This window comes from Myotis nattereri, assembly GCF_964212035.1.
Source record: "Myotis nattereri genome assembly, chromosome: 3".
NCBI lineage: Eukaryota > Metazoa > Chordata > Mammalia > Chiroptera > Vespertilionidae > Myotis > Myotis nattereri.
The window spans coordinates 65,679,010-65,705,963 of NC_138077.1; the positions used below are offsets into that span (position 1 = coordinate 65,679,010).

A 26,954-nucleotide genomic window follows, 5' to 3' on the forward strand; every position below is an offset into this window, starting at 1 on the left:
AAATGCAGCTACAGATTTCTGGGACCAAAAAGGGTAAAGAAAACAGTTATTAAGTCATCGTGACTCACAGTTCTAGTGTATCAGATAGTAATTATGGGAGTGGCGCAGAGGGCAACCAGGAGAGGTGATCACACGAGGAAGTTTTGTTGGCACAAGCCTCCATCTACATCAAGCCTTAGTTCTTAGAGGAGAGCAGATTCTCTGTATAAGGAACATACATTTTTGGGTGGTGAGGAAGTGAAATAGAAAAATCCTGGGCTTCCAAGTCACAGTACTCAGTTGAAATCCTGGATCTCCTTCCTGCTTTGTATCCTTTAACACAGTGGTTCTCAACCTTGGCTGCACATTAGAATCACCTGGGAATCTTTTTAAAATCCTGATTTCTGGGCCTCATGCCATGAACAGTAGAGAAGGTAATATTGTAAAGCACAGGAAGTATTGAGCAATGTGTAATGAAAAGAGGCAAGGGACAAGCCATGTGTTAAAGGCAGAGGGGTATAGACATACTATAGAAAACTAGCCACATGTTCCCCTTTAATTATTTCAGTGGACACATGTGTTGCAACCTGGGGCAGGAGTGGGGAGGCAGACAAGGAGAATACTGAGGAATTAGCCTTCCTTCAAAGAGCTGACAGTATGGTTGGGAGGGGAGGCTTACAGAACGGAAGGCCTGAGCAAAGCAAATGCCCAGTGGGCTGGTTGTTGGTGCCTTTATGAACAAGGGAAGCCAGAATAAAAGCCCTTCTTCCAATCCTGAGAGTCTAGGTACCTAGAAAAGCCAATGTTTTGTGGAAGATTTGGTTCTTGGACTGGACCTTGAAGAATGGTAGTATTAAGATATGACTATTGGGAAAAGGTGAGAAAACTGTAGCAATTGGATAGGGTCAGATTATGACAGGTCTAGAAATTCATCAGCCAGCTGAGCCTTGCTCTGGATGACATTGGGGAGCCATTGAAGGTTTTTACCAGGGAGTATCCCAATGAGATAGTATTCAAGACAGCTTAGCCTCCTCGCAGTAGAACTAAAGGAGGAATAAAGGAGTGGGAGGGGACAAGGGAACAAGGGCTAGATGGGTGGTAATCTTCCTTGAATCATGTCTTACCTGCATCCTCTGAGCCAGTCATCAAGTCTTATTGATCTCTCCCTTGAAATAACTTATCCCCATTGCTTCCATACATAATTTTATTTAGCCAAGGAAGCAGTTTTCCAGCTGGATCGACTGGAAGACTGGTGCCATGGACAGAGGCAAGGACGTTGGAGAACTAGCTTGATTGCAGATAGACAATAAATTTGTTTTGGTTTTTTTTTAATATATTTTATTGATTTTTTTACAGAGAGGAAGGGAGAGGGGTAGAGAGTTAGAAACATCGATGAGAGAGAAACATCGATCAGCTACCTCCTGCACACCCCCCACTGGGGATGTGCCCACAACCAAGGTACATGTCCTTGACCGGAATCAAACCCGGGACCCTTGAGTCCGCAGGCTGACGCTCTATCCACTGAGCCAAACTGGTTAGGGCTAAATTTGTTTTTTGACATGTTGAATTTGTGGTAGTAGCTGAATGTTCAAATGGAAAAGTAAAATTGAACTGACTTTTCAACACGACTGGAAGCGACTTTAACACTCAAACAACATGAAATTCGAGAGTTTAACCAAAATCAGATACCAAAAAATATTGAACATACTGTCATTCTAGTCCAGCCGTGGGCAAACTACGGCCCGCAGGCCGGGTCCGGCCCGTTCAGCTGTTCTATCCGGCCCGCGGAGCCGAAAGAGCGGAGGGTTCTCTTGCTCTCCCCTCCGCTCCTTCACCAGCAGCAGTGTTAACATGTATTAGTTCACACAAACACTCCATCCATGCTTTTGTTCCAACCCTCCGGTCCAGTTTAAGAACCCATTGTGGCCCTTGAGTCAAAAAGTTTGCCCACCCCTGTTCTAATCTCTTCTCCTTTGATGTGGAATTACTGTGTGGGGAACTGAGTATAGTCACATAGTTTATGTTTTCTTCAGCTGGCATTATGGGGAATAATAAATGGAATTGTGATGGAAATGTTATATAAGATTGTTAAACAAACGAACAAAAAGAGTAGGGAATATTAAATGCTGAAAAATATGGGTAAATATTTTAGCTTTTTGGAGGCGTGGTTTGAAAAACTCCTACCTATTATGTAACTGGATTTCCTGAAAGGATTTATGACCAACATAAATGATTCTGGGATGGTTCTGAGCAATATTTTAACAATTTGGTAGATGGTCTCCTTTCACAGGGGAGAACTTAGCCTCTAAGGGGAGACCATCTTCACATTCCATCCATAAAAACTGGAGGAAAACTTCACTAGGCCACTGGGTTCGTGATGTTCAGTCTTGAGGGCTGATCCTGCCTAGTTTCCTCATAAAAGAAGAATCTTGCAGATGCTTGCTGTTTTTCAGTTATTGGAGGACCTCTAACCCCCTCTTTTAGTTCCTCTCCCCTTTATCTCCTTCCACTCGTGCCTTATTGATAACAACTATAAAGAAGTAGTTATAAAATGGTTATGAAACTTTTACTTGAAGTAGAGATGATTACATGGTTTGGGAGGGAAGAGGGAAAGGACTAAATAAAAGAAGGTGACGCTAAGCTGTTAAAGAAAGAGATGAACATTAATAGCAACATCTTGATTTTGTTAAGAGGCGAGCTGAAGCCATCTGAAACAGGCAGGGAACAAGGTGATAATAAGAGAAAATGTGTTTCCCTGACAAAGGAGCAGACAGCAGGGGACAGCACTTCAGGGAAAGAGGTGAACATTAGGGAAAGTGTGCAGAGCGGACGTGCTGATCCCTCTGACGCACACTGGCGGAAGCACGGGCTGTTTGAACTCCTTGGCAACTTCAGCCCAGGCTCAAAGTGGAGCGTGAGGAATGAGAACAAAAGAAAAGTTCACTCTGAGCTCCTCTTGTCAGGGCAGGGGAGATTGCTTTGAGGCCAGCACTAGAAGATGCTAATGGTAGGAAGGAGAACCCAGTAAAAGAAGAACAAAAATGTCAGGTCATCGGGAGCTTGCCTAGCATAAAGGAAATAAAAGCACCACTGACAAGACATTCAGTCAGGATCCCACCACGTACTGCTGCGCGGGTCACTTGTAACCAGTGCTCAGTAGGCTCAAGTCTGCAGCTAACGGCTCAACTGCTCAGAGGATTTGCGTTCACTTGACAAACATAATTGAGCTCTCACTGTGTCAAAGAGGACTAATGCTGGACGGTGCAATGGGAGCCCTTATATCTTTGTAGCAACTGGTTTTGTGAAGTCAGAAGAATCACTGGGAAGTGAGAACTGGGAAATCATTACCGCCCCTGAAAGGGCAGAGCCAGCAGAAAATAGGGTAAGATGTAGGACAGCCGGAGTGGTAACTGGGAAGAAAAATGCCTGTTCAGACTCCCTAAGAGGACACGGCAACTGCTAGCCTTCCTCCCCCAGACCTAACAGTTCCCATCCATAAGATAGATCATGCTTCCCGCCCCTTTAAGCCTTTTAGAGTGGTCCTGGGAGCTGTGTGATCATGCGATGAAGTCGGGAGAACACGAGAATCTCTGCACGTAGGAACCTGTGATCAGCTGCAGGAGCTAGAAACTTGAGGTGCTTTTTCTGTGTATTTTATGAGCCACTGAGAATTTTAAACTGCTAAAAATAACTTCCCTCCAGATTCTAACTCAAAGGTTACAAACTAGGCACACCTAGGTTTTGTTGGGCTACCAGAATATATATATATATTATTATTGTCTAAAGTTTTACATATGTCTTCTTTTTCCCCAGTTGACACCCCCCCCACCCCCAGCCATTCCCATCTGGGGCAAGCCCCCACCGCCCCAGTGTCTGTGTCCATTGGTTTTGCTAATATGCATGCATACAAGTCCTTTGGTTGCTCTCTAACCCACCCCCCTCCCCTGCCATTTGTCTTTGGATCTATTCTTGTTCATCAAATTATGTTGATCATTATATCCCACATATGAGTGAGATCATGTGATATTTATCTTTCTCCGACTGGCTTATTTAGCTTAGCATAATGCTCTCCAGTTCCATCCATGCTGTTGCAAATGGTAAAAGTTCCTTCTTTTTTATTGCGGCACAGTATTACATTGTGTAGATGTACCACAGTTTTTTAATCCACTCATCTGCTGATGGGCCTTAAAAATTGATCCAGCACTTAAAAATGGTGAGATTTCACCTGAAAATTCAGCTTTTTGGCTTCTCCACGAGACTGGGGAGATCTGACAGCACAGCATTGGAGGCACTGCCGCGGTTGGCGAGTGGGTAGCAACTGTCCGATTTGGGCGGACACCTGTGCTCTCTCCAGATGGGCCACCTCTACCACTCACACTAGGGTGACCACATAACTTGTTGTCCAAACTAGGGCACTTTTGAGAGTAAAGGGGGTGCTATTAGTAATTATGCCTGCACCACAGACATAAACCGGGATTGTTGTGGACAGTGGACTGTGAGGACGTATGGTGACCCGAACTCACATAGCTTACTAGTACACTGGGCTTGCTCTTCTTCTGTACCCACTGTTATTTGGATTATGTGGTCACAAGTCAGGAACTCTTATGAGGAATAAGGGAGATAAAAGGTGTAAAATGAGAAAGAGACCTGAAAGGTATTTTTTTTTTAAAAGGAAAGAAATGGAAAAGAATTTTTAAATGAATGCCAATTACACCAAACCTTCAGGTAAAGGCAGAGCCTTGCTGGTGGCTGGCTCAGCATGTGAGTTTGACCTTCCTGGCTGCCTGCCCTACACAGCACTGTCAGTTTTAATAAGCTGTAATCCCGTAGCTACGAGCGAGACTAATCAAACTGCAGAGAGCGGCCTGTTCCTAATCAGGAAGGCACAGGGTAATCATTTAACTCTGTGGGTCTCAGTGAGCTCCAAGCTGCTTCAACAGAAAAAACATCCTGGGTAAGATAGTTGCTCTCACACTCTCATCTTGGCCTTTGGATGGTCTTTGTTTGAAGTTTTTATTAAAATTCTCTAATTATACTAATATTTGATTTTAAAATGTTTTAGAAGAATCTTTTCCCTTTATTCCCAGAGAATAAAATATTCCTCCCGCAAGGCATACAGGAAACCTCAGACTCCTATTGATTATCCAAGAGTCCACTTGAACCAATCAGAGACCCAAACCCTTTCAACACAGTTCAGGGTGAGAGTAGTCCCCAAACTGGGGGGTGAGAGGGATTTGGGGACAAGGAATGGCACTTAGACCTACAGGTGATAGCGTGGTACTGTAGCTACACATCGCAGTGCCGGCTATTCCGTTACAGGAGTAGGAGTGAGGGGCCGAGTGCCAGCAAGGCTCCAGAAGCCTCTGTCCCTTAAGACAGAGGCCCCTCTATTCAGTCCTTGCTTCTCTTAGTCCTTTAACCCAGGAGCAAGTCACAAGCAAGAAGCTACTTAGTGCAATGGGAACTGATGAGTTTTAGTCAGATGGAGCCAAAGTCTAACCTGAGAGCTAACTAGTGGAAGGAAGACCTTAGGCAAACTACTCAACCTTCCAGAAATTCCTGGTAGGCCCTCAGGCAGGGCCCTCAACCTTCCTGAAACTCAGTAACAGGAATAATATATCAACACCTCACAGCTTTGCTCTACAGGTCAATGAGATATATATGGAAAGCATGTACTGAGGTGCGTGGCACATTAAAAATGCTCCAAAGACTGTAGTTATTATTTTCATTATGTGCTAAGCATGGCCTTAAGATCCCTAATTATATAATTTAAAGAGACAGATGCATCCCTGAGTCTCCCTGGATTCTGCATTTAGTGTGAGCACACTTAAAACAATGACTACAGATGGAATAAATGTAGAAAAATCTTTTTCTATTGGAGACTATTTCTGGTACCATGGAAATTTAATATTTTGTTTAGTAGATCCACTACCAGTTACAGGAAATAAGACAGTATATTTTTAGTTCAAAATGTTTACTGGCCATTGACTTTAATAGGTTTCATTAAAGAAACATTTTTTTCAAATATGCTAATAAGAAAAAGACCCAGAAAAATGGACAATATTGGGCAGAAATTTCAGTGTTTTGAACATAAAACTCATACATTTTATACAAATTCTGGGATATTTATTAATAGTCCTCTAACAATGGATTTGGCATTGAAAAGGAATATAAACATATGAACAAGTCCCATCCAATATATTTCAAAACAATCAGATCCTTGAGAACTGAGATTCTTTCATAAGTACCCGTACCATTCATGGATAGAGGTAATAGGAATGCCCATGAATTCCAAAGTTATGAATTCCAAAACAGAATTACTCCCATCTAATAAAGGTAAACCATATAGATGGGCATCCAACACATAAAAATGTAGTAACCACATAATTTTTTAAAAATGCTTAGTAACACCCACTAAAATGAACAAACAGCAAAATACAGCACAATAATATAAAACAAATGTAGTTCACAGTCCTACACACAAAGCAAAGGCCTCTTGCCCTAACCGGTTTGGCTCAGTGGATAGAGCGTCAGCCTGCGGACTCAAGGGTCCCAGGTTCGATTCCGGTCAAGGGCATCTACCTTGGTTGCGGGCACATCCCCAGTGGGGTGTGTGCAGGAGGCAGCTGATCGATGTTTCTCTCTCATCAATGTTTCTAACTCTCTGTCCCTCTCCCTTCCTCTCTGTAAAAAAATCAATAAAATATATTTTTTTAAAAAAACAAAGGCCTCTTTTTGGTTCTGTTGTTGTTTTGACAAAAACTATGCATACAAATGTCTGTATATATTTTAAATTAATTTTTAGGGAGAGGGAGAAAGAGAAAGACAGACACGTTGATGTGAGAGCAAAACTTTGATTGGCTGCCTTCTGCATGCCCCACACCAGGGATCGAGCCCACAACCCAAGCATGTACCCTGATTGGGGATCGAACCAGCAACTTTCAGTGCATGGAACAATGCCCAACCAACTGAGCCACACCAGACAGGGCTGTGTAGGTATGTTCTTATAGAAAACTTCATAAATATAGAAAAGCACACAAAAATATACAAATCACTTGTCACAACCATCAACACAAATGTCACTCCTTTCGGAAGAGTAAAAAAACTCACAGGATCAGAGATGATCCAGGAAGGTCTTTCCAGCCTCAGGATCTGCTAATGCCAATTCACCAACCACTTCAAAATCCACAGCCAAACCTCTTTTTTGACTCTGAAATGTCTCTATTATTGCCTGACTCCTGGCTCCGCTGCATTTTCATCAGGCCAATGGTGATCAATAAGCAAGAACTATAAGGAAGGCTATGACTCTGATCTAAAACTATTTGTTTCCCAAATATTAGAGTTAGATGGAATCTCAGAAATTCATTTAGTCCTATCCACATGCCTGTCCCCAATTATTCAGGAGGAAACAGGCATGAAAAGGTGGGTGGGTAGCACTGAACCCCAATCCTCTAACTGCCAGTCCGAAGCTCTATCCAAGTGAACATATGGTGGAGAAATCTCCCCAAGTGATGAGGCTACAGTTATTATGTGGTTAGACTATTACTGAACCTAAAGGGCAGACTATAGTGGACCTGCACAACCAGACGCAGCTAGGGAAGCTGCCAGTTAGCTCTGGGGAGACAAGTCAGAAATAGACCACGTAGCCATGTAGCCAAATGAAGGCGTGTGCATTGGAGCCATCGGTCAGAGGAGCAATGTGTGAGCCCCACGTTCCATGGAGATGTGCGCCTGGTTAAATCGAAAGAGCCACTGCTGACTGACTATACTGCTGGAGCAGCTTGGAAGGCAGTACCCAAAAGAGGCCCCTGAGCACAAAGAAAATGCCTGAATGAAGCAGATTCCTTCTCCAATCAATAGGCATGAGGCCACAAGGCCATGCTGCTCATGACCAATCATCTCCCTTTAATCTCCAATGCACCTCAGTGTACCCTCAGAATCTCATCACTGCCACTTCAAGGCTGTCTCTTCACATCTAACGCTTTTGACTAAACAAATCTCTACTGACTAAAAGAGTTAGCACAGAAATATTAAAGGTCATGGTTCAATTCTTTCTGACCAATCCAGGTCACTTAAGTCTTTAGAAAAAAAGCTCTTTAGCCTCCTGTGGGCAGTTTGGTACAGACGTTCCTTATCTGAGCAGACCGTATTCTCAAGCATAAATGATGAAAGCTAAGATGGTTTCTCGTTCTCCGCTTCCCACAGAACAGCAGTGGTACTGGCTCAATGTGGAGTCAGGCCTGTGTGCCAGGCTCACGATGCTTGCCTGCGGATGAGCTCCTTCAGCTGTGCCAGCCTGTCACTCTTCAGTGCTTCCCGGATGGAGTGGAAAAATCCAAAGTAGTGTTCAAAGTTGTGTATCATAAGCAGGACTCCGGCCAACAGTTCATTGGTCACCAGCAGGTGATGAATGTAAGCACGAGTGTGGTTCTTACAGCAGTAACAGGAACACCCTCTCACCAATGGGTCAAAGTCCTCCCGGTACCTGAGAAAGGAAGTTAGAATGACATTCCAGAAAGTGAGGAATATACGAACTCCACAACCTAGGCGACCTATTCTGCCGGTGCATAACGAATATGGTTAATAGCATCACTGCCAAATGTACTGCTGGGCACCTGCTTAAGAGGGCAATGTGGCCCCAGTTAGCAGTCCTCCTCAGCTGGATATAACCTTCTAGCCTGAGGCTTACAGGGAGCAGCAAAGAGAGTCCTGTGTTCGCTCCCTCAGGCTGAGCACTGTCAGTCACACTGTAATAACAGGAATGCTGTTCTGATGAATGCACATTTCTCCTTTGGCCACCAGAACTAGCATCAGAAGACATGGTCCGACCTTTCACTTGCATAGCGTTTTGCAGTTTACAAACCACTTTTTTATATACCATCTCTTTAATCTCATCAACCACCCTTGGAGACAGGCATTTTTGTTGTCATTTTACTGATGAGGACCACTAAGGGGGCTATGAGGAGGGCTCTGAAGCTACAATGCCTGGGTTTGATTCCTGGATCAGAGCTTACTTGGGCAAGTCACTTAACCTCCCTCTGTTTTTGTTTCCTCATCTATAATGGTAACAATGCCCACCTTACAGAGCTGTTCCCCGGATTAAATGAGTGAATATAGGAAAAGGCTTGGACATTGCTGAGCACACACTAAGCACGATATGTGCTACCTTTTATCAGCTATTAAAACGCAGTCAAATGACCTGGAAAGTGTCAGACAGGCACGAGCAGTGCTGGGATCCCAACTCCCAAGTCTCCGTAACTTCCAATCTAGCGCTGATATAAGAAAACTCCCATTTCCAGCTAAATCTATTAACATACAGAGAACTTTAGTGGTAACCATTCATATTACCGTAACATTTAAAAAATAGAAATGAAACTCCTTGGCTATTTTTTAAGACGTTAAATGTGGTAAACATTATTTCACACCTACAATTAAGAAGCCCCTAGAGCAGGGGTGGGCAAACTTTTTGACTCGAGGGCCACGATGGGTTCTTAAACTGGACCGGAGGGCCGGAACAAAAGCATGGATGGAGTGTTTGTTTGAACTAATATAAATTCAAAGTAAACATCATTACATAAAAGGGTACGGTCTTTTTTTTCTTTAGTTTTATTCATTTCAAACGGGCCGGATCCGGCCTGCGGGCCGTAGTTTGCCCACGGCTGCCCTAGAGAATAGATGAAAACTAGGATTTTCATATTCTTTCATAAACTTTCAAATCTGTACTATTACTAGATAGGCATTACTATAGTAAGTTCCTTAAAATTTTTAAAAATGTTGTATTTTATCTTGAAATCCCTATTTTGTTCTGTCATTATTTAAAGTAATTGGAAGGAGTAAAAAACAGCAAACAATGGGTTTGGTCTAACCTTTATGACAGCTCTTCTTAAACAATAGTTAACTAGGCTCAGTTTTCTGATAAGACAAAGTACACAACTTCCTCTGCAGAAAAAGGACTTTCTGAAACTGAATTTGAGAAGGCCTAACTAATACCCAACTATAAGTATTTTATAAAGTCATAAACTGAAAAGGGAACAGTAATGTAAACTTTTAAAACAGATTGAAATTTAAAAGTCAGAAATCAATATCTAAACTAAAAAAAAAAAATCCTTACTTTTTTTCCTTCAGATTAATTTCAAATGGTGTCATTTCTTGGTTGCCACTGGCTGTTTTCATTTTCTTTGACTGATCCACATATTGTTTTTCATCCTGAGTCCCATTTTGTTGTAATACTGAAGGAGAAACCAACAAAAAGTCTTGAATGAAAGTCAGATAAAGAGTGGCCTTTGGGAGTATCTTATTTTAGTTGCTATTTCATGCCCTTAGACTCTGTAATTCCACTCCTGAATCCTATCTCAAGGAAATGACATAAGAAAAATAGCAATATGGCCCTAGCCGGTTTGGCTCAGTGGATGTGTCAGCCTGAGAACTGGAGAGTTCTGGGTTCAATTCCGGTCAAGGGTACATACTTGGTTGCAGGCTTGATTCCTGGCCCTGGTTGAGGTGCATGCAGGAGGAAACCAATCAATGTCCCTCTCATCATTGATATTTCTGTCTCTCCCTCTCTTCCCCTTCCTCTCTGAGAGCAATAAAAATATATTTAAAAAGAAACATAGCAATATGTATATGATGATCATAGACCCATTATCTATAAATGTATAATATTAAAATTTGGAGATTCAACAATATCTAAACAAATTATGGTTATAAGTACATAATATAATCTTACTGTCAAGAAATGATTTTTAAAAACTAGTTACTGTGTTTATGTGAATAAATGTGTGTGTTGAAGTTATGTCATATCTTAATGCACATGCAAACTAATTGGGCTTTATAATTGCCTATGTTCCAAATAAATTGAAGCTAGAATATGGTTTAAATTTGTGTACTCTATATGGAGACTCCAGTCCTCCAGGGAACTCAGATTATTGAGAATTACATGGGGACTTGAATTATTCCCCTGAACTCTTTGCTTTAAGAAAAAAACATTCCTGTAACGTGGGGATAAGGATACATATGTAATAACTTAATCAATAAAAACAAACAAACAAACAAAAACAAATGGTTATTCCAGTCAAAAAAAAAAGAAAAAAACATTCCTGGTTTACAAGAGAAGCACCAGGTCCCAAGCACAGAGCCAGCTGCCTTAAAAAGGGACAAGTAGATGAGTATTTCTAGGAACAAGTAATAACAATCTCAGGGTTGGCCCAAGGAGAATGGGCAGATGGTCCTAGGAAGGTAATTTGGTCCAAGTTAAAGGAAAAAGAGGATGCGACCCAAGCACTGAGCCCAGGGCTATACTTTGCTGCCATGAATTTGCGTGGTGACATGGGAACCCATAAAAGCCTGGCTTTCGGGAAATCCTCACCCAGGGAATTGCTGTCTACATTAGACAACTTATTCCTTTGTAATTTTCACTTTGTAATTGGCAAAGGACTATAAATTACTATACACACAAGTGTGATTAATAATACTTTAATAAGAATGTTCAAACGATTTCAATTTTCCTAATCATAAATAAAAAGCTTTCTGTGGCCAAAGAGGAACAATATCAGGTTCTTTTTCAATTTTGCATATACATGGTACAGAATGACTAATAGCTACCTATGTCCTGGTGGAAATAATTAAGCTTGTAAATAAAGTCATGAACATTTATAAAGTGTTTATGGTACACCTACCCACATACATTATATTCTGGTCTAAAAGACAGTAAAATTGACTTCCTATATATATAAGAATTTGGCCAACCTGATTTATTTTGTTTTCCGAGTAATTCCAATTAGATTAATGCTTAAGTTGCTCTATAAAAGTATAACATCTTCTGAATGAAATTTTGATAACTTATGGGGAATAAAATGAACCTTTAAATGAAGTCTCTAGCCCTAGTCAAATTTAAGGTTGGCAGTGACAGAGGACGAGTTCAAAGGACAGCAGGACGGGAAAGGACCGCACACCTAGGGAGGCCCGAGGAAACACTGGGCATGCAACATTCTCGGGAAAAATGGGCAGGTGCTTCAAGGGACCCAGCCCAAAGCCAGCATCCCAGTTCCTTTACTACTGCCAGTTAAATGGCAGAATCGGAAACTGATTTTCTTGACTTCTGAATAACTAAACAATAAAATAAAATGGCAGTGTTCAAAGCAATAATCGCAACGGAAAACAGCTTTCACATCTCAGTGTGCATAAAAAAGCAAAAGTAATGCTAAGATCAGGGTGGTGAGACTCCCTGTATTTTAATAGCAAAGGATTTGCAAAAAGCAGACAAGAACTCTTTTGTGAAAAAACAAATTAACTTTTACCAAGCAGTTCAAGGTTTTATTTTCTTAGATTTTCATCACTATTCACTCTGAATGGTCTTTTTCAGGCTGTTAATAGAAGAGGTTTTGTGTGTGTGTTGTGGTTTTTTTTTTTTTTGCTTCTGCTAACTCCAAAATTACCTGCTAATATTCATGAACTATGTGTATAGTATTAAGTACCTGGGTTGTGTGGACCAACATGCCAGAGCACACAGATAAGAAACAAAGATGAAGTTTTATAAAAGGCTGGCTTTATAATATGCCCATATTTCTGGCTGGCATCACAAGCCAAAACTGATAGGAAACAGAAGAAAGTTAAGGATAACACTAAGATGAACTTCAAAAGACCTACATGTCTGCTCAGGATTCGGCTGGTAATCAAAGTTGAAAGTCAGGGCACCTCCCCGCTCTGTCACTTGATAAGGGAAAAAACTCTCAAATAAGTCCACTCCTCTTTCAATACACTCGAGCACCTCATCTGGCAGGCTAATGCCACAGATGAGCCTGTGAAAATAAGAACACTGACATGAGGACAATGCCAGGACTCAACGAGGGCATTAAAATAATAATGAAAACCATCAGTCATAGTTAGCATGGCAGGCAGCAAATAATAAGATGTGGTGGAAAGAACCTTTACTTGGGAGGCAGAGAGAGCTGGGCTAGAGAGCTCTGCTATTAATTTACTTGCTGTGTTCTTTGGGAAAGTTTCTTAACCTCTCTGAGTTTTTGTTTTCTCATTTTAAAAACTAGAGGTCCGATGCACGAAATTCATACAAGAGTAGGCCTTCCTTCCCCTGGCTGCCGGCACCAGCTTCCCTGTGCCCCGGTTTTGTCCTGAAGGACGTCAGGTCTAATTAGCATATTACCCTTTTATTATTACAGATAAGAGCATGAATACATACCTCACAGAACTGTTGGGAGAACTAATAAGACATCTGAAAAAGCATAGTGTAAAGGTTAGTTTTCTTCCTCCTCTCATCTGTGCTGAACAACCTCCCTAGTCTTAGACTGAAATTTTATAGCCTACCTATCCACATGGATTTTTTTTAAGAGTGCAAGGTTGTGTTTAGTCCCCCTCAAACACTTCTATATTTTAACTGTATGTTGCCTATAATTCACTTTTATAATTGGTTCCAGAAAGGCATTTTTATCATAGGTTCATTTACAAAGCAACTCTTGCTCTCAGAATTTCAACTATGCCCACAGAATCTAGGAATCTAGTTGGCCTTATTTATGCTTCTTTATATTTTCACCATGAATAAAACGTCTGCATGGTGGGATAAGGTGGTAATTTTAGAGGTATGGGCAAGGCATTCTGAGAATATTAATACTCAACCAAGGTTTTACCACTAAAACAACACCAGAAGATGCTAGATCAGGGCTGTTTGGCTGCTGTTTTTTATGTTTGTTTTTCTACCCATAGTTCCTTTTATGAACTGGCAGAGAAAAGCTTACAGACTCTCTGATTTCTAAAAGAAGTCCAAAAAAAGGCTTATGTAATATTAAACAACCAGAACCCTTAAATATACGCTGATTTTTCTGACTAGTTTCCCTCAAGTAACGTAATGTCTTAGACCTCCTCTCCAACTGAAGCTGGAGTTTCTACACACTTATAGAAAGAAAAACAATCCCAGCTTTCAAATCCAGTAACAGACATCTGTGAGCACTTAACTCAGAGAAGTCCAGAAAAAGACTAGAAATACTAACACTAAATTGTAGTCTGTACCGGAATGGACTAGGAGGGGGAGCAATGAACAGACAATGGGGTTAAAATCGGGGCAAATGCTGCCTGGGGTGATGAAAAGATATCATTCTGGCTGGTGTTTACACAGTGTGTGTGTGTGTGTGTGTGTGTGTGTGTGTGTGTGTGTGTAAAAAGTCACCAAGCTCTACATAAGATTCACACACTTTACTACAAGTTATAACTGTTTTTAAAAAGTAGTAAAATTGCATGTTAGATACTAGCCAACAGCCCGAGGGGTATAAAGCAGTACGTCATAATCAGACCTCTTATGATATATATAGGAAAGAGCATAAATATTCATACCAAGTGGAAAAAAGACTATTCTTTAAAAAAAACAAAACAAAATTGGGGGTAGTCTAATAAGACATCAGCTGCACTCAGAAACTCAGGACTTTTAGCTTTGAATCATGTAGATCATCCCTTCTCACCAGCCCACAGTAAAACCTGGGACTTATGGAAAGAACCACAGTGTTGCCGGCCCCCTCAATTTCAAAATATGATACTGCTGCCTCAAATCTATGAAGTTCTTATTAGTAGTGCCCATCTTCATTCTGCTAGGCAGCACAGATTCATCCTCAGCTCTCCCTGAGGAAGGCCAGAGTCCCCATAGCTTACACCTGTCCGTGGAAACCATGTTCTAATGCATAGGAACAGTGCCTGCATTTAGCACAAGAATGAGGAGAAACAGTATGGCACTTGTCCTCACTTAGAATGAGCATCAAATAAATTCATTCATATGGCAACTGTCCTCTGGTCTATATCCTGAACCAACCACAGGACAGCCTCGATGGAAATTCCCCCTGTGGTCAGCCTCAGCAGACTCAACCCAGAAAGGACAACATCAAAACATTGAAAGAGCCCTAACTGGGAGCGTTGGCCTGCGGACTGAAGGGTCCCAGGTTCTATTCCGGTCAAGGGCATGTACCTTGGTTGCGGGCACATCCCCAGTAGGGAGTGTGCAGGAGGCAGCTCATCGATGTTTCTAACTCTCTACCCTCTCCCTTCCTCTCTGTATAATCAATAAAATATATTTATTTAAAAAAAACATTGAAAGACATGCCCATGTATAGACTGCACAATACTCAACCCCCAGCACTCCAGTTCTGCTGCCCATGAAGCTCAGCCAGCATCCAACTCAGCACTAGCCTCGGTTTGTCTTCCGGCAGCTCCGCGGTAACTGACGACAGCAAGTCCAATCTAGCCTCCAGAGTTGTCGGGTTTCCTTGAAAGCCATCCAGAAGGAAGCCACCTACAGGCCGCTTGGCTGTCTCTCGTGCTGACCTCAGCCTCTCCTCCATCACATCTCCACCTTCAATCACTCCAATGATCGTACTTTTCTGAAGGACCTAAGGTAAAAAAGGACTGAACAATTTTAACCATTTCCAGGAGTGGAGACCTTTGTCTAAAATCTAAATGAACCTTACAAAGAAGCCCAATGGACAGACAAAATCTCAGTGGGAAGCATGCAGGGAATGGTGCTGTCTCTGCTCCGAAAAGCACAATTTGAAAGCCACCCAAGTATGAAAAGACTGTGTGGAGAAACTGAAGCAATCGACAAACGCAGCCATGCTTTAGCTTAGAGTAAATTAAATGCATGCTGAGCAGGTACAAGAGGAAAAAGACAAAGGAATAGTTTCAATTTGTTTAAATGACTATCCAGGCCTGCCTGAGGTCCCCGCCAAGTCATTATTAATTAGACTCAACTTTAGGAACTTCTAAACTATTTGGTTGGGACAATGGACTATCCATTTGGAAAACAGTAACAAACAAAAAAACCCTACTGCACACCATCCTTAAAAGTAAAACTAAACATAAAAAAATACAGTTATGCAAATATTAGAATATATTAAATATTTTTTTAATCTTGGTCTAAGGAAGGCCTTCCTAAGCAACCTAAAGCTTACAGTAAAAGGCTGACATATTTCAGTACAAAAACATTAAACCTTCTCTAGTAAAATACACTATCAACAAGGGCAAAGGAAAACTTACTCTTTGGAGGAATAGATAAACATCTACACCACAGAAAAAGCTCCAAAAATCCTCTAAGGAAATGACAACCCTATTGAAATCTAGACAGATATGTAAATATGAACTTCCGAAAAAGAAATGTAAATGCCCTGTACACATATGGAGAGCTTACTAAACCTCACACAGTGAGGAAATGCAAATTGGAAACAATTAGATACCATTTTTGCCCATCACACTGACAAAAAAGCTCAAAGATAACAACACAGTGAAAGCGAAAGTGAAAAATGTACTTACATACCCCGATAACTAGAAAGTAAAAATTAGTCCAGCCTCATGGGAGGGCATGTACACAACACGTATCACAATGTCTGTGGTTTCATCTTTATATCCTAAAATTTCACTTCTACAAATTTCTACTACAAATATATTCACGAGGAAAGAGTTTCAAGATATTGATAAGCAAGGAAAAAGGAAATTTCTGAACATATGATTGTATTCATGTTATAAAAACCACACATATATGTAATAATTATGTGTATGTAACTGTAAATATAAGCTATACAAGGAAATACACAAGTCAACAGTGGCTTTCTGGTAGAACAGAGGGGTGGGGAGGGAGGCTATGAAGAGGGAATTTTGCTTCTTAAACAGGAGGGGCATCATCACACTATTCCTCCAGAAAGAACACTTTGGATATTGTGTGGAGAGTGAATTAAGAGGGAGTACGGCTAAAGGATGGGGCAGGAGGCAATGTAATAACCCAAGTAAAAGTCCAAGAGGACCTGGTCTAAGGCAGTGCCAGTGGGGTGAAGAGGGGTGGATCTGAAACCTCATCAGATGGTACAATCAACAACTGATTAGTTGTCCAAGAAGAGGATGAAGACAGTCTAGGTCAGGGGTGGGCAAACTTTTTGACTCGAGGGCCACAATAGGTTCTTAAACTGGACCGGAGAGCCTGAACAAAAGCATGGATGGAGTGTTTGTGTGAATATAAATTCAAAGTAAACATCATTACATAAAAGGATAGGGTCTTTTTTTTCAATAGTTTTACTCATTTCAAAGGGGCTGGATCTGGCCCGTGGGCCGTAGTTTGCCCACAGCTGGTCCAGGTCCTAGACCAGGGGTGGGCAAACTTTTTGACTCGAGGGCCACAATGGGTTCTTAAACTGGACCAGAGGGCCGGAACAAAAGCATGGATGGAGTGTTTATGTGAACTAATATAAATTCAAAGTAAACATCATTACATAAAAGGGTACGGTCTCTTTTTTTTTTAGTTTTATTCATTTCAAACGGGCCGGATCCGGCCCGCGGGCTGTAGTTTGCCCACGGATGTCCTAGACTCTAGGATGACTCCTGGCTCCTTTTTGGAAGTCCAGGGAGATGCTGAGAAGAGCAGACAGATAATCCTAAAAAAAAAAAAAAAACACATAGTGAGCCCTAATCAGTTTGGCTCAGTGGATAGAGCATCGGCCTGCAGGCTGAAGGGTCCCAGGGTCGATTCCGGTCAAGGGCATGTACCTTGGTTGCGGGCACATCCCCAGTTAGGGGGTGTGCAGGAGGCAGCTGATCGATGTTTCTCTCTCATCGATGTTTCTAACTCTCTATCCCTCTCCCTTCCTCTCTGTAAAAAATCAATAAAATATATTTTAAAAAAAAATAGTGAGGCTGAGACAAGATGAACATCCTGATTTGTGTATTCTGAGTTTGAGGTATCAGTGGAACATACACATTTAGCCACGGCAGAGGCCTGATTATGGACACGTGAGATACACAAATATGAGTGCCCAGGCTAGAACGGTAGGCCCTTGGCACTGGGCAGCCACTCCCGACTCCTGCTTCCACAGCAGACATGCCTAACAGACCACTCTCTTCCTGCTCGTACCGGGCACAGCTCCAAGCACCTTGGGATGAAACCTGTTCGCCATCTCTGGCCTAGGGAATGTATGAAGAAGAAAAGAAGTCCAACAACAGAACCTTCGGGAGCCTCAACACTTAAGGGCACTCAGAATAAGAGGATCCAATGAATAAGAGGGGAAGGAATCATTGGAAAAGAAAAAGATGTATGCAGACATACAAAGCAGAGTTACACAGGCTTGTTCCTTTGTGTGACTGACACAGCCCTATCTGAGAAATTCCCTTTCATGGGTATAAGAAGCAGGGTTACATATAATTATTGTCTAAAATGGAACACATTAAAGAGTATAGGAGGCACTATTAATAATCATATCAAGACAATAGCATAAACATAAGGGGTACAGAGAGGAATCCCAGCATTTGACCGACACACGAAAACAGTATGAAATGGTGAGGCTGAGTATAACATAGAAGAAATACTTGAGGCGCACCTGGCCTTTCTAATAGCCATGTCCTGTCATACTCTGTCCTTTTCACTCATCAAACATTACTCACTTTACAAGGATAATTACTGGCTCAAAACAATGGCTAGTGAGCAACACTAGCAATTCAGACCCACAGCAGTGTCCCAGGCTGAACTCCTATTGCAGATACTGAGAGTTCTATTCTGAATGACAACTAAGTTTCCTCTCATTATTTCGTGTATACTAACTGTATTAGTCAAATTACATTTTTATGGGTAAATTCAAAATGACAATGTTCCTCAAACGGAAGCAGCTGCCATAGTGAAAACTAATCGGTGCTCAGGACGACCACCTAAATCATCAGACCCTGATTCTCCCCTCTGGTCACTATCTCCTGAACTCCTACCTCCTCTGCGTTCTCCTAGTGAACGCGTCCTTTTCCAACGTCACTACCAACTCTGCTATCGGGAGCCCTTATTTACAGCTACAGCTCCTTCCCCAGCCATCATAACCATTCACCATCAGTACTTACGGAGGGTGTCAGGAATTTTGCTACATGATGAAGATAAAAAATAATACACAGAAACTGAGCTTAAGGAGGTCACAGTTAATAAAGACAAACACATAAATCATTGCAGAACAATATGATTGGGGCTATAGTATAGCTACATCCAAATGAAAGGAGTGGCAAAGAGTGAAAAGAACTTCCTGGGAGGGTCAGGGGCAGTTTCCTCGAATGAAAACAATGGAATAAATGAGCCGGAGCTGGAAGCAAGAGAAATATGGCTGAGAATAAGAACAAAGCAGCAGACCAGAAGGAAGTCTGCATGTAGGCACAGTGCCCTGAAAAGGAAATGCCTCAGGGAACTGCAAGTGCCAGCCACAGAGAAAGGAGGCCACACTGGGTGGAGAAACAGGCAGGGGCCAGGTCTACAGGCTGTCCACGCCATGTAAGAGCTGAAGTGGAGAACCTCAAATTCTTTTAGGAAAGTGGGCAACTGGGTCATATTTGTGCTTTACGAAGATCTCTTGGACGACAGGGCTGAAGATGGATTGGGTGGAATAGAGAACAGAGGCAGGAAGAACAATTAAATAATTATTTACATAAGACAATCTGAAGTTATGAGGCCTTAAGATGGTGATAAGGGCGGTGAGGGGGCAGATTCTAGGTATATTTAGGGAGATGGAATCAAAGGAGAGTGAATATTGGAGATTAAATTGGATATTGAAAGGAGTCTTGAAAGACTCAACTTTCTGTGTTGAGAAACTTGGTGGCTGCCAAAAACTGAAGCAGAGCATTGATAGAGAGCAAAAGGAAGAAGAGGTTTGAAGAGAAAAGATACGGCGTTTCTTCTCTGAGTTTGAGATGTACATGAGGAATATTCTAGTAATAGAGCCCAGCTAAAGCCCTGTAGTTATGTGATCCTGAAGCTAAGCAGTGTGGTCTTGATTATACCTAGTATTTTAGAACTATCAGCAATAAAACAAAAAAGATGTAAAGAGAACCTTAGACAGAATCCTAGAGAGCAATTATAATTAATGGGTCAGGAAAAAAAGAGTAGGAGAGCATACAAGAGACCAAGAAGCAAGGAGCAGAGAAGTAGGAAGAACAGAAGAGGCAGTGTCATGCAATGGCAATTAGCAAGAGTTTCCAAGAAAGAGTAGCAGTGAGATGCACAGCTTTACCTCTGACTCTTCCTGCAGTCGCAGACAATGATCCAGGAATAGCAGCGATCGGTCAACAGACTTCCTGACTCTTTTTATGGAACTTGCTTCTGCACAAGATGCTTCTCCATCTGAGAGGCACTGGAACCAGTCTGGCTGAAGGGCCTGCTGAATTGCCATGAACTTGGAAGCAGTCATTTCCACTCGTCCTCCAACACCCCACACAGACACAGACTGCCAATGAACAAGACGATGGGGAATTAGCAAGAGTGAAATGCAAATAACAGAATGCTAAAGCAATTCTGAACTTAATTCTTCTTTACAACTAGAGATGGTAGCAATTCAACATCCTAGACATGGTGAGTAAAAGAGGGTTCCTATACTAAACTCCAAATTCTCTAAGAACCTTGTTGCTCACAGAGAATCCTTCAAGGGCCATACAAGCCAACGTCTGGGCTTGCTCCCAAGAATTCTGTTACACTTTCCTAGAAGCCCAGTCTTCCAGTCTCGCCCACCCCACTCTACCCATGCTGTTCCTGAATACACTGCAGACTTTGATTCTTCTGTCTTTGATCACATCACTCCTTTTGACTGAAGTCGCTTCCCCTACTCCTTTGCCTGGGACCCTTCAAGACAGAGTTCAAATATCACCTACTCTAATGTGTTCCCTAAACTTCCCTGGCATGATCAATTCCCTCACCCATGTTCTTTCAGACATGTGTGCTTACTTCTTTTATAGAAATGATAGCCCTCAGCACACCATTGTATATTTGACTAGAGTATCCCAATTCATGTTGTGCCCCAAAAGCAGTCTAGGGCAGGGGTCCTCAAACTACGGCCCGCGGGCCACATGCAAATACAAATATTGTATTTGTTCCCGTTTTGTTTTTTTACTTCAAAATAAGATATGTGCAGTGTGCATAGGAATTTGTTCATACTTTTTTTTTAAACTATAGTCCGGCCCTCCAACAGTCTGAGGGACAGTGAACTGGCCCCCTGTTTAAAAAGTTTGAGGACCCCTGGTCTAGGGCCTTACACATCATTAAGCAATTACCAAGTTGAGTTACATACAGAATTTATGTGCTAAGACATAAATCCCATAGTACACAAGAACCTCTATATCAGTGGTTCTCAACCTTCCTAATGCCGCGACCCTTTAATACAGTTCCTCATGTTGTGGTGACCCCCAACCATATAATTATTTTCATTGCTACTTTATAACTGTAATTTTGCTACTGTTATGAATCGTGATGTAAATATCCAATATGCAGGATGTATTTTCATTGTTACAAATTGAACATAATTAAAGCATAGTGATTAATCACAAAAACAATATGTAATTATATATGTGTTTTCCAATGGTCTTAGGCGACCCCTGTGAAAGAGTTGTTCAACCCCCAAAGGGTCGCGACCCACAGGTTGAGAACCTCTGCTCTATATGTTCCTTTGGTTATTTCTCCTACAGCTCCTCTTCTCTGAAAAGATTGACAAGGACATAGGTGGGGAAGCGATACGCAGTCTTTATTTTGGCATGTTTAAATGAATCCTCTCTCCTTTATAAATAGGGTAGATAACTGACATCAAAATATTTTCTTTTGAATACAAATTACAAGATAAAAAGAAGTGTAAAGCAGAAGAGTAATTTAAAATAGTAATCTTAGTAAGATTAATCCATATTGTTGACATCAATAAATTGGGTGCAGGGAAAGGAATTGCATTTGTAAAGTAGTAGTGTATACAGGGGTAGGCAAAGGAGATTTGCAGTTATTCGTATGAAAAAATATATAAGAATAAGTAATAATACAAGAATAAACCCGTGTTTCACATACTCACAACTGTGAACTTCCTTCTGCCTACACTGTACTGAAACCTTGCCACAACACTGTCCTCAAGGACAATGCAATGGGGCCATGTCTCAAGAGAAAACTTTTAATGAAGTCCTTTTGATATTCCTCTTCACTAGCTAAAAAGTGGACCCAGTTTTTTTAAATTCTGTTCTAAAAACAAGCAGTATTACACTGAGGTTCCACTATATATAGTTGGACATGTGATAACACTCATCAGCAACTTTCCCCACTCCTCCTGAGGTTGTTAAAACTGCAAATAAAGCATGTTATCAAAAGACTACCGCTTTCTACCATCATAGCAATTTCTTTTTTTAGAATGTACTTAACCCTTTTCCAGCCACAAATTTTTGTATCAATGAGAAAGCTGAGGATACATTCTTTACCTTAATCCCATCCTCAGGCAGATCTCCTTTAACTCCTGTAAGCCACCCATTCTATTATATTCATAAAAATAAAGAGAAGGCAAAAAGCGGTCAGGAATGGGTCAACATCCCAGGCAGAGGGATACAGGAGGCTGACTTGCTGGGACAAAGTTGCAGCCTTGGAGGAATGTCTGAGAACATACCTTGTTTGTTACATAACCAGCTGGGCAGGGGCTGACTGGATCGTGCAGGGAGCAGTACAAGAGCGATTCTGGCATGCCTGTATAAACATAAACAAGAACCCTTGAAAGCACTTATATCAACTATTACACTGTGTTGGACCAGAACAGCTTCATGATGTATACTGCTAGATAAAGCAACAACACTGAGCCCAGTAAATGGCTCATATATGCACTAAGAAATACAGAAGGCCTGTCAACATGAATGAAAAATACTTTGAAACCCACTAATCTAAACAAATTAACTGCAAAGGTTCATTTCTAATGACACAGTGCATTGCTTCAAAGGGAAGGTATATGCTAAGGATGAGATACAATGAAAGTGTTTAATGACACGCTGACCCTACACGATTTGCTTTGAAGACAAATTTAGTATCAATTATGTTCATTGTAGTTACTATGCAAGGGGAACTAGCTCCTGGAAAGATGAAATGATCTAATCAAAAGGTAATTTCATTAATGATAAAGCCATCCCACATCATGAGTCCCTAGAGGCAGAATTAAAAGCTGTAGGATAGTGCAAATGAATCTCATTTTCAGTAAGTTTCACTGACTCAAGATGATAGTTTCTTAGGTTCTTTAGTAAAAAAAAAGTTGTTTTTAAAAAAAAAATCCAAAAAAAGTTTAGCAAACCATATGTGCTTAAATTTCATATGCTACCCTGCATTTTCATAAGAAAAAAAAAATGGAATTTCAATGAAAAAAGACCCCCAAAATAAAGCAAATTAAAAAAATATCTCTGCAGTTCTTCACCTCATTTTCCACAATCTCAACTGCTACAATTATCTGTAGAAAGCTTATATTAGCTATTTTCACTTAATTTTAGACTTTTATACTTTAAAGCTGGTTATTAAAACTGGTCTCATATCAAGAAAAACTGTATTACATAAATTCCTCTACTGAAATATAGGGCCTTGTGACAAACAAGTCATCATGCAGTTTCTCTCACAAGCAGACTATTGAATAACCAATGGAAACAGGATTTTTATTCACTTAAGTGAGCCTTAGATATTGGAAAAAGCTTCAGGAGAAAATAGTCTGCAGAAGAATTTATTCTCCAGCTATCACTGCTAAGCTTTTCCTATAAATAAATGGACATATACCCCTGCATTTAAAATCCTAGTTCTGGACCAAAAGAAAACATTAACATATCAGAAGGTAGCAGTACATAAACTCTTTGTCCTCTGCCTTATGTTTTAGGCCCAAACCTAACAAAAATCCTTTGGATCTTAGGGAAATTCCATGCAGTGTTTCACTTCTAGGTCTTTGCTCTATGCCTGGAATACCTGCCCATACCTGTCTACTACCACCCACTCCTGGCCTGGATAACTCTTCCTTGATCCAGCTAAGGAGCCCTTCAACTTCTCTCTCAAAAATTCTTTCTTTACTCTGACCTCCTTCCACATGTACCCTACAGCAGGTTATGTGCTTCTCCCTCTGGCTCTCATGATACATGTACATACCCCTAATCTTCAAATGTAGTCACCACTCTACTGGAATTACCTGTTTATTTTTATCCCAACTAGGTTCTGGGTTCCACGAGGGCAATAACTGTTCCCTATTCATCTTTGATTCCCCAATGTCTGGTTCTCAGATGCTCAATAAATGCTTACTAAATTAATGAACCAGCAAACGTATGAATGAAAGATCAAAGAATAAACAGCACCTCCAAACTTCAAATTAATACATCATAAGGCACACATGAATAACTTAATTAATTTTACCTATAAACTTTCCAACTCCTTCCTTATATTCTGTCAAGACTTCGTGATATTCTGCACTGTAAGTAAAACAGAAAAATACATAATAATGAATCATTCCACAGACACTCGATACAACTGAAGTCCTCTTCTCACCCAAACATGCTATGTGACAGTAAATGTAGTCTTGAACAACAAATACACCATTAACACCATTACTCAAGAGTCCCAACTCACTAGGCTAGATGCATTAGCCAGAGTAAAGGTTTTCAATCTGCAAGTGGTTCTGTGAGAAGAGAAACTGGCAAAGTTCAACTGCTCCAGAATATCTCGATTTCTTCTTCCCTGTCTCCTTCCAAATCAGTTTATTATCAACACAACTAGAGGCCCAGTGCACAAATTCGTGCAGGGGTGGGTCCAGCAGGTGGGGGAGAGGGGGAGGTGCCACAGGCAGTTGGGGGGGGGGGGCAGGGAGCACCCTGCCCCCCCGTGGAACTCCCAGTGGAGGGAACAATTTGCATATTAGCCTTTTATTATATAGGAGGATATTGCAGTCATTTCATCTAGAGCAGATTATTCAATTAAGGATAAGGTCAATATGTACAATACACAAAATGGTCTAACTCCATTAGCTCTGTTTCCATAAGTAGCACATGCAAGTACACGTGCAGGGACAGAGAAATCTTTTGAGGCTGGTGCATAAAGGCAGCCCCTACCCTGTCACCCTTGGGAGCAGTGGCAATGAGGAACCTTGGGTTCAGAGGAAAAGTGAAGCACCTTTAACATGGAAGTCTGACCCGTGCCTTCCAGATTAGGGCCAGATGATGTATAACATTTAATATATTTCTTCTGATTTCATTCTAAAAAAATCTACAAATTTTACACATATAAGCAAGAAAGTCTTTTGCTTTGCTGTACCTTAGTTAAGGTAACTAAGCTGCTGCCAAAGTTGAAACCTGGAATGGTTGAGTCCACTACTTACAGCGATGACAGTGTGAGCTGAGCCATGGCAGGAACCCCGTGGATACTATGCAGCGTGTGATGGGTCAGGTGTGGGGCAGAGCCAGTCTTGGTGTATAGAAGGCAGCCTGGAATGTCCATTGTGCGGTCCCCTGTTTTGCCCAGGTTTTTTATTTTTCCTAGGCGACAGCCATTAACTACCTTGGTGAGACTCAGCTTCATCCTGAGGGATTCTCCAGGTCCTGATAAGAAAAGATCATTAAATTCAGAAGAAGTTTCAAGACATTTAAAGACTAAACATTTTGCAAATATAACCTACAAAAAAATTAATTATAGCATGTTTACGACTACTTCCAGCCTCAGATTTTTTTTATATATCCAGGGGAATGGGACAAAGTCCCTGAGCAATATGATGACATCAACCCCATTTAAATTCAGTTATTGAATTTTTGTCTGACCTGATAAAATTCAAACAAATGGAAGGATGAAAGTGAAGACTAATCATAGAAAGAATGCTATGCAGCCAAGGCTCACTCTCAGCCTTGCAATGTGTAGAGAAAAGTCACACTGCTTGGGAAATACTGATCATTTCACATATGAGTAAACCGAGGCTAATGAAGTCACCATTGGGAAGTGTCAGAGCCAGGACTTAAATCATAGAAGTCTGACTGGGGAGGTTGTACTCTTATAGGCTGGTAGCCCATTAGAGGTCCTGAACCTTGTCCATGAACATATGCAACGTTTACTTATGTTACTCCAATGTGTACTCCAATGTTAAGATATAATTTTAAAGTCACCTATTCCATTTTGCTCCATTTATTTGTCCCACTTATTCATACATTCATTGGTGGATTCTTGTATGTGCCCTGACCTGGATGGAACTCGCAACCTTGGGTATCAGGTCCATGCTCTACCCAACTTAGTGGTAACTATCCGCCTGAGCTACCCAGCCAGGGCGTAGGTATCACAATTTAATCAACCATCGCCATTCTGACGGACCCTGAAGACGGAGCGGGTCCCAAGACCACTGCAAAGTTCTGAGGGCAAGGCTTCCCTGATCTCGTTTTCACCAATCTCAAGTCCAGTTTAGTTTACGTTTCCTGGAAGGGTTCTATACATATACACTGACTTTCCATCGTTACCAGACTCCAATGATTTCAGTACTATCGCCCCCATTTTGCCGAGGGGCCTGAGAGTTATTAAGCAAGTCGGTTGAGGTCATGCAGCCACGAAGTAGCTGGTCCAAAGCTCCCGCTCTAAACATCTACCCTGCCTAATGCACCCCTGCGCTCCAGAATGGACTGTCCACGCAAACATCCATGCTCGGTCCATAAGGACGGATGTACCGCCACTCCAGGAGCCACCTCCAGGCCTCGCGGAGCGCTGGGCTCAGCGATGCGGGATCCTCCCACCCGCTCCAGCATTCTGGGCGGCCCGGGGGAAGCTTTCGGCTGATAACTTGACCCTTCAGCAGAGGCCAGTTGAAAGCAGGTCCCTTTTACTCAGAGATGCGGTGAAAGCTCGCACGGTTTGGGAGAATCTGGACACGGAAGCCACCAGGAGAGACCCAGAGAAGGTAAGGGGATTCGTGGTGGGGAGTTCAACAGTTAGCGCCACACAACCAGGAAGTGTCTGGGCGCGACGCGACTCATCACCCGTGGTAGTCCCCACACCCTCAGGGAGAGGGGGCACTCACCTACAAACCTCCCGACTGTTCTTGTCTGGAGACCTCTCAGCCTCCCCACAGCTCGCTTCCACGAGTCCCGCTTGCAGAATCACCGCCTCGAATGCAGAGCCAATCAGGGAGCATTGCGTCATCACCGGGCGCCAGGAAAAGGCAAAAGTAATCTCGCGAACTCAAGCGAAAGCCCGGACCTTG

At 41.7% G+C, this 26,954-nt stretch overlaps 1 protein-coding gene across 1 annotated transcript; it reads right to left on the reverse strand.

The window, feature by feature from the left end:
* Nucleotides 1-6,093: 6,093 nt before the first annotated feature.
* Nucleotides 6,094-26,866, reverse strand: QTRT2 (queuine tRNA-ribosyltransferase accessory subunit 2). The gene is made up of 9 exons (XM_081087683.1): nucleotides 26,772-26,866; nucleotides 25,098-25,317; nucleotides 24,140-24,195; nucleotides 22,380-22,456; nucleotides 19,989-20,201; nucleotides 15,163-15,362; nucleotides 12,625-12,776; nucleotides 10,091-10,208; nucleotides 6,094-8,464 (listed from the first exon to the last, which is right to left on the reverse strand). The coding sequence occupies exons 2-9, from the start codon at nucleotides 25,295-25,297 to the stop codon at nucleotides 8,233-8,235; spliced, it is 1,248 nt and encodes a 415-aa protein (XP_080943809.1). The 5' UTR covers nucleotides 25,298-25,317; nucleotides 26,772-26,866; the 3' UTR covers nucleotides 6,094-8,232.
* Between the last annotated feature and the right edge of the window lie 88 nt (nucleotides 26,867-26,954).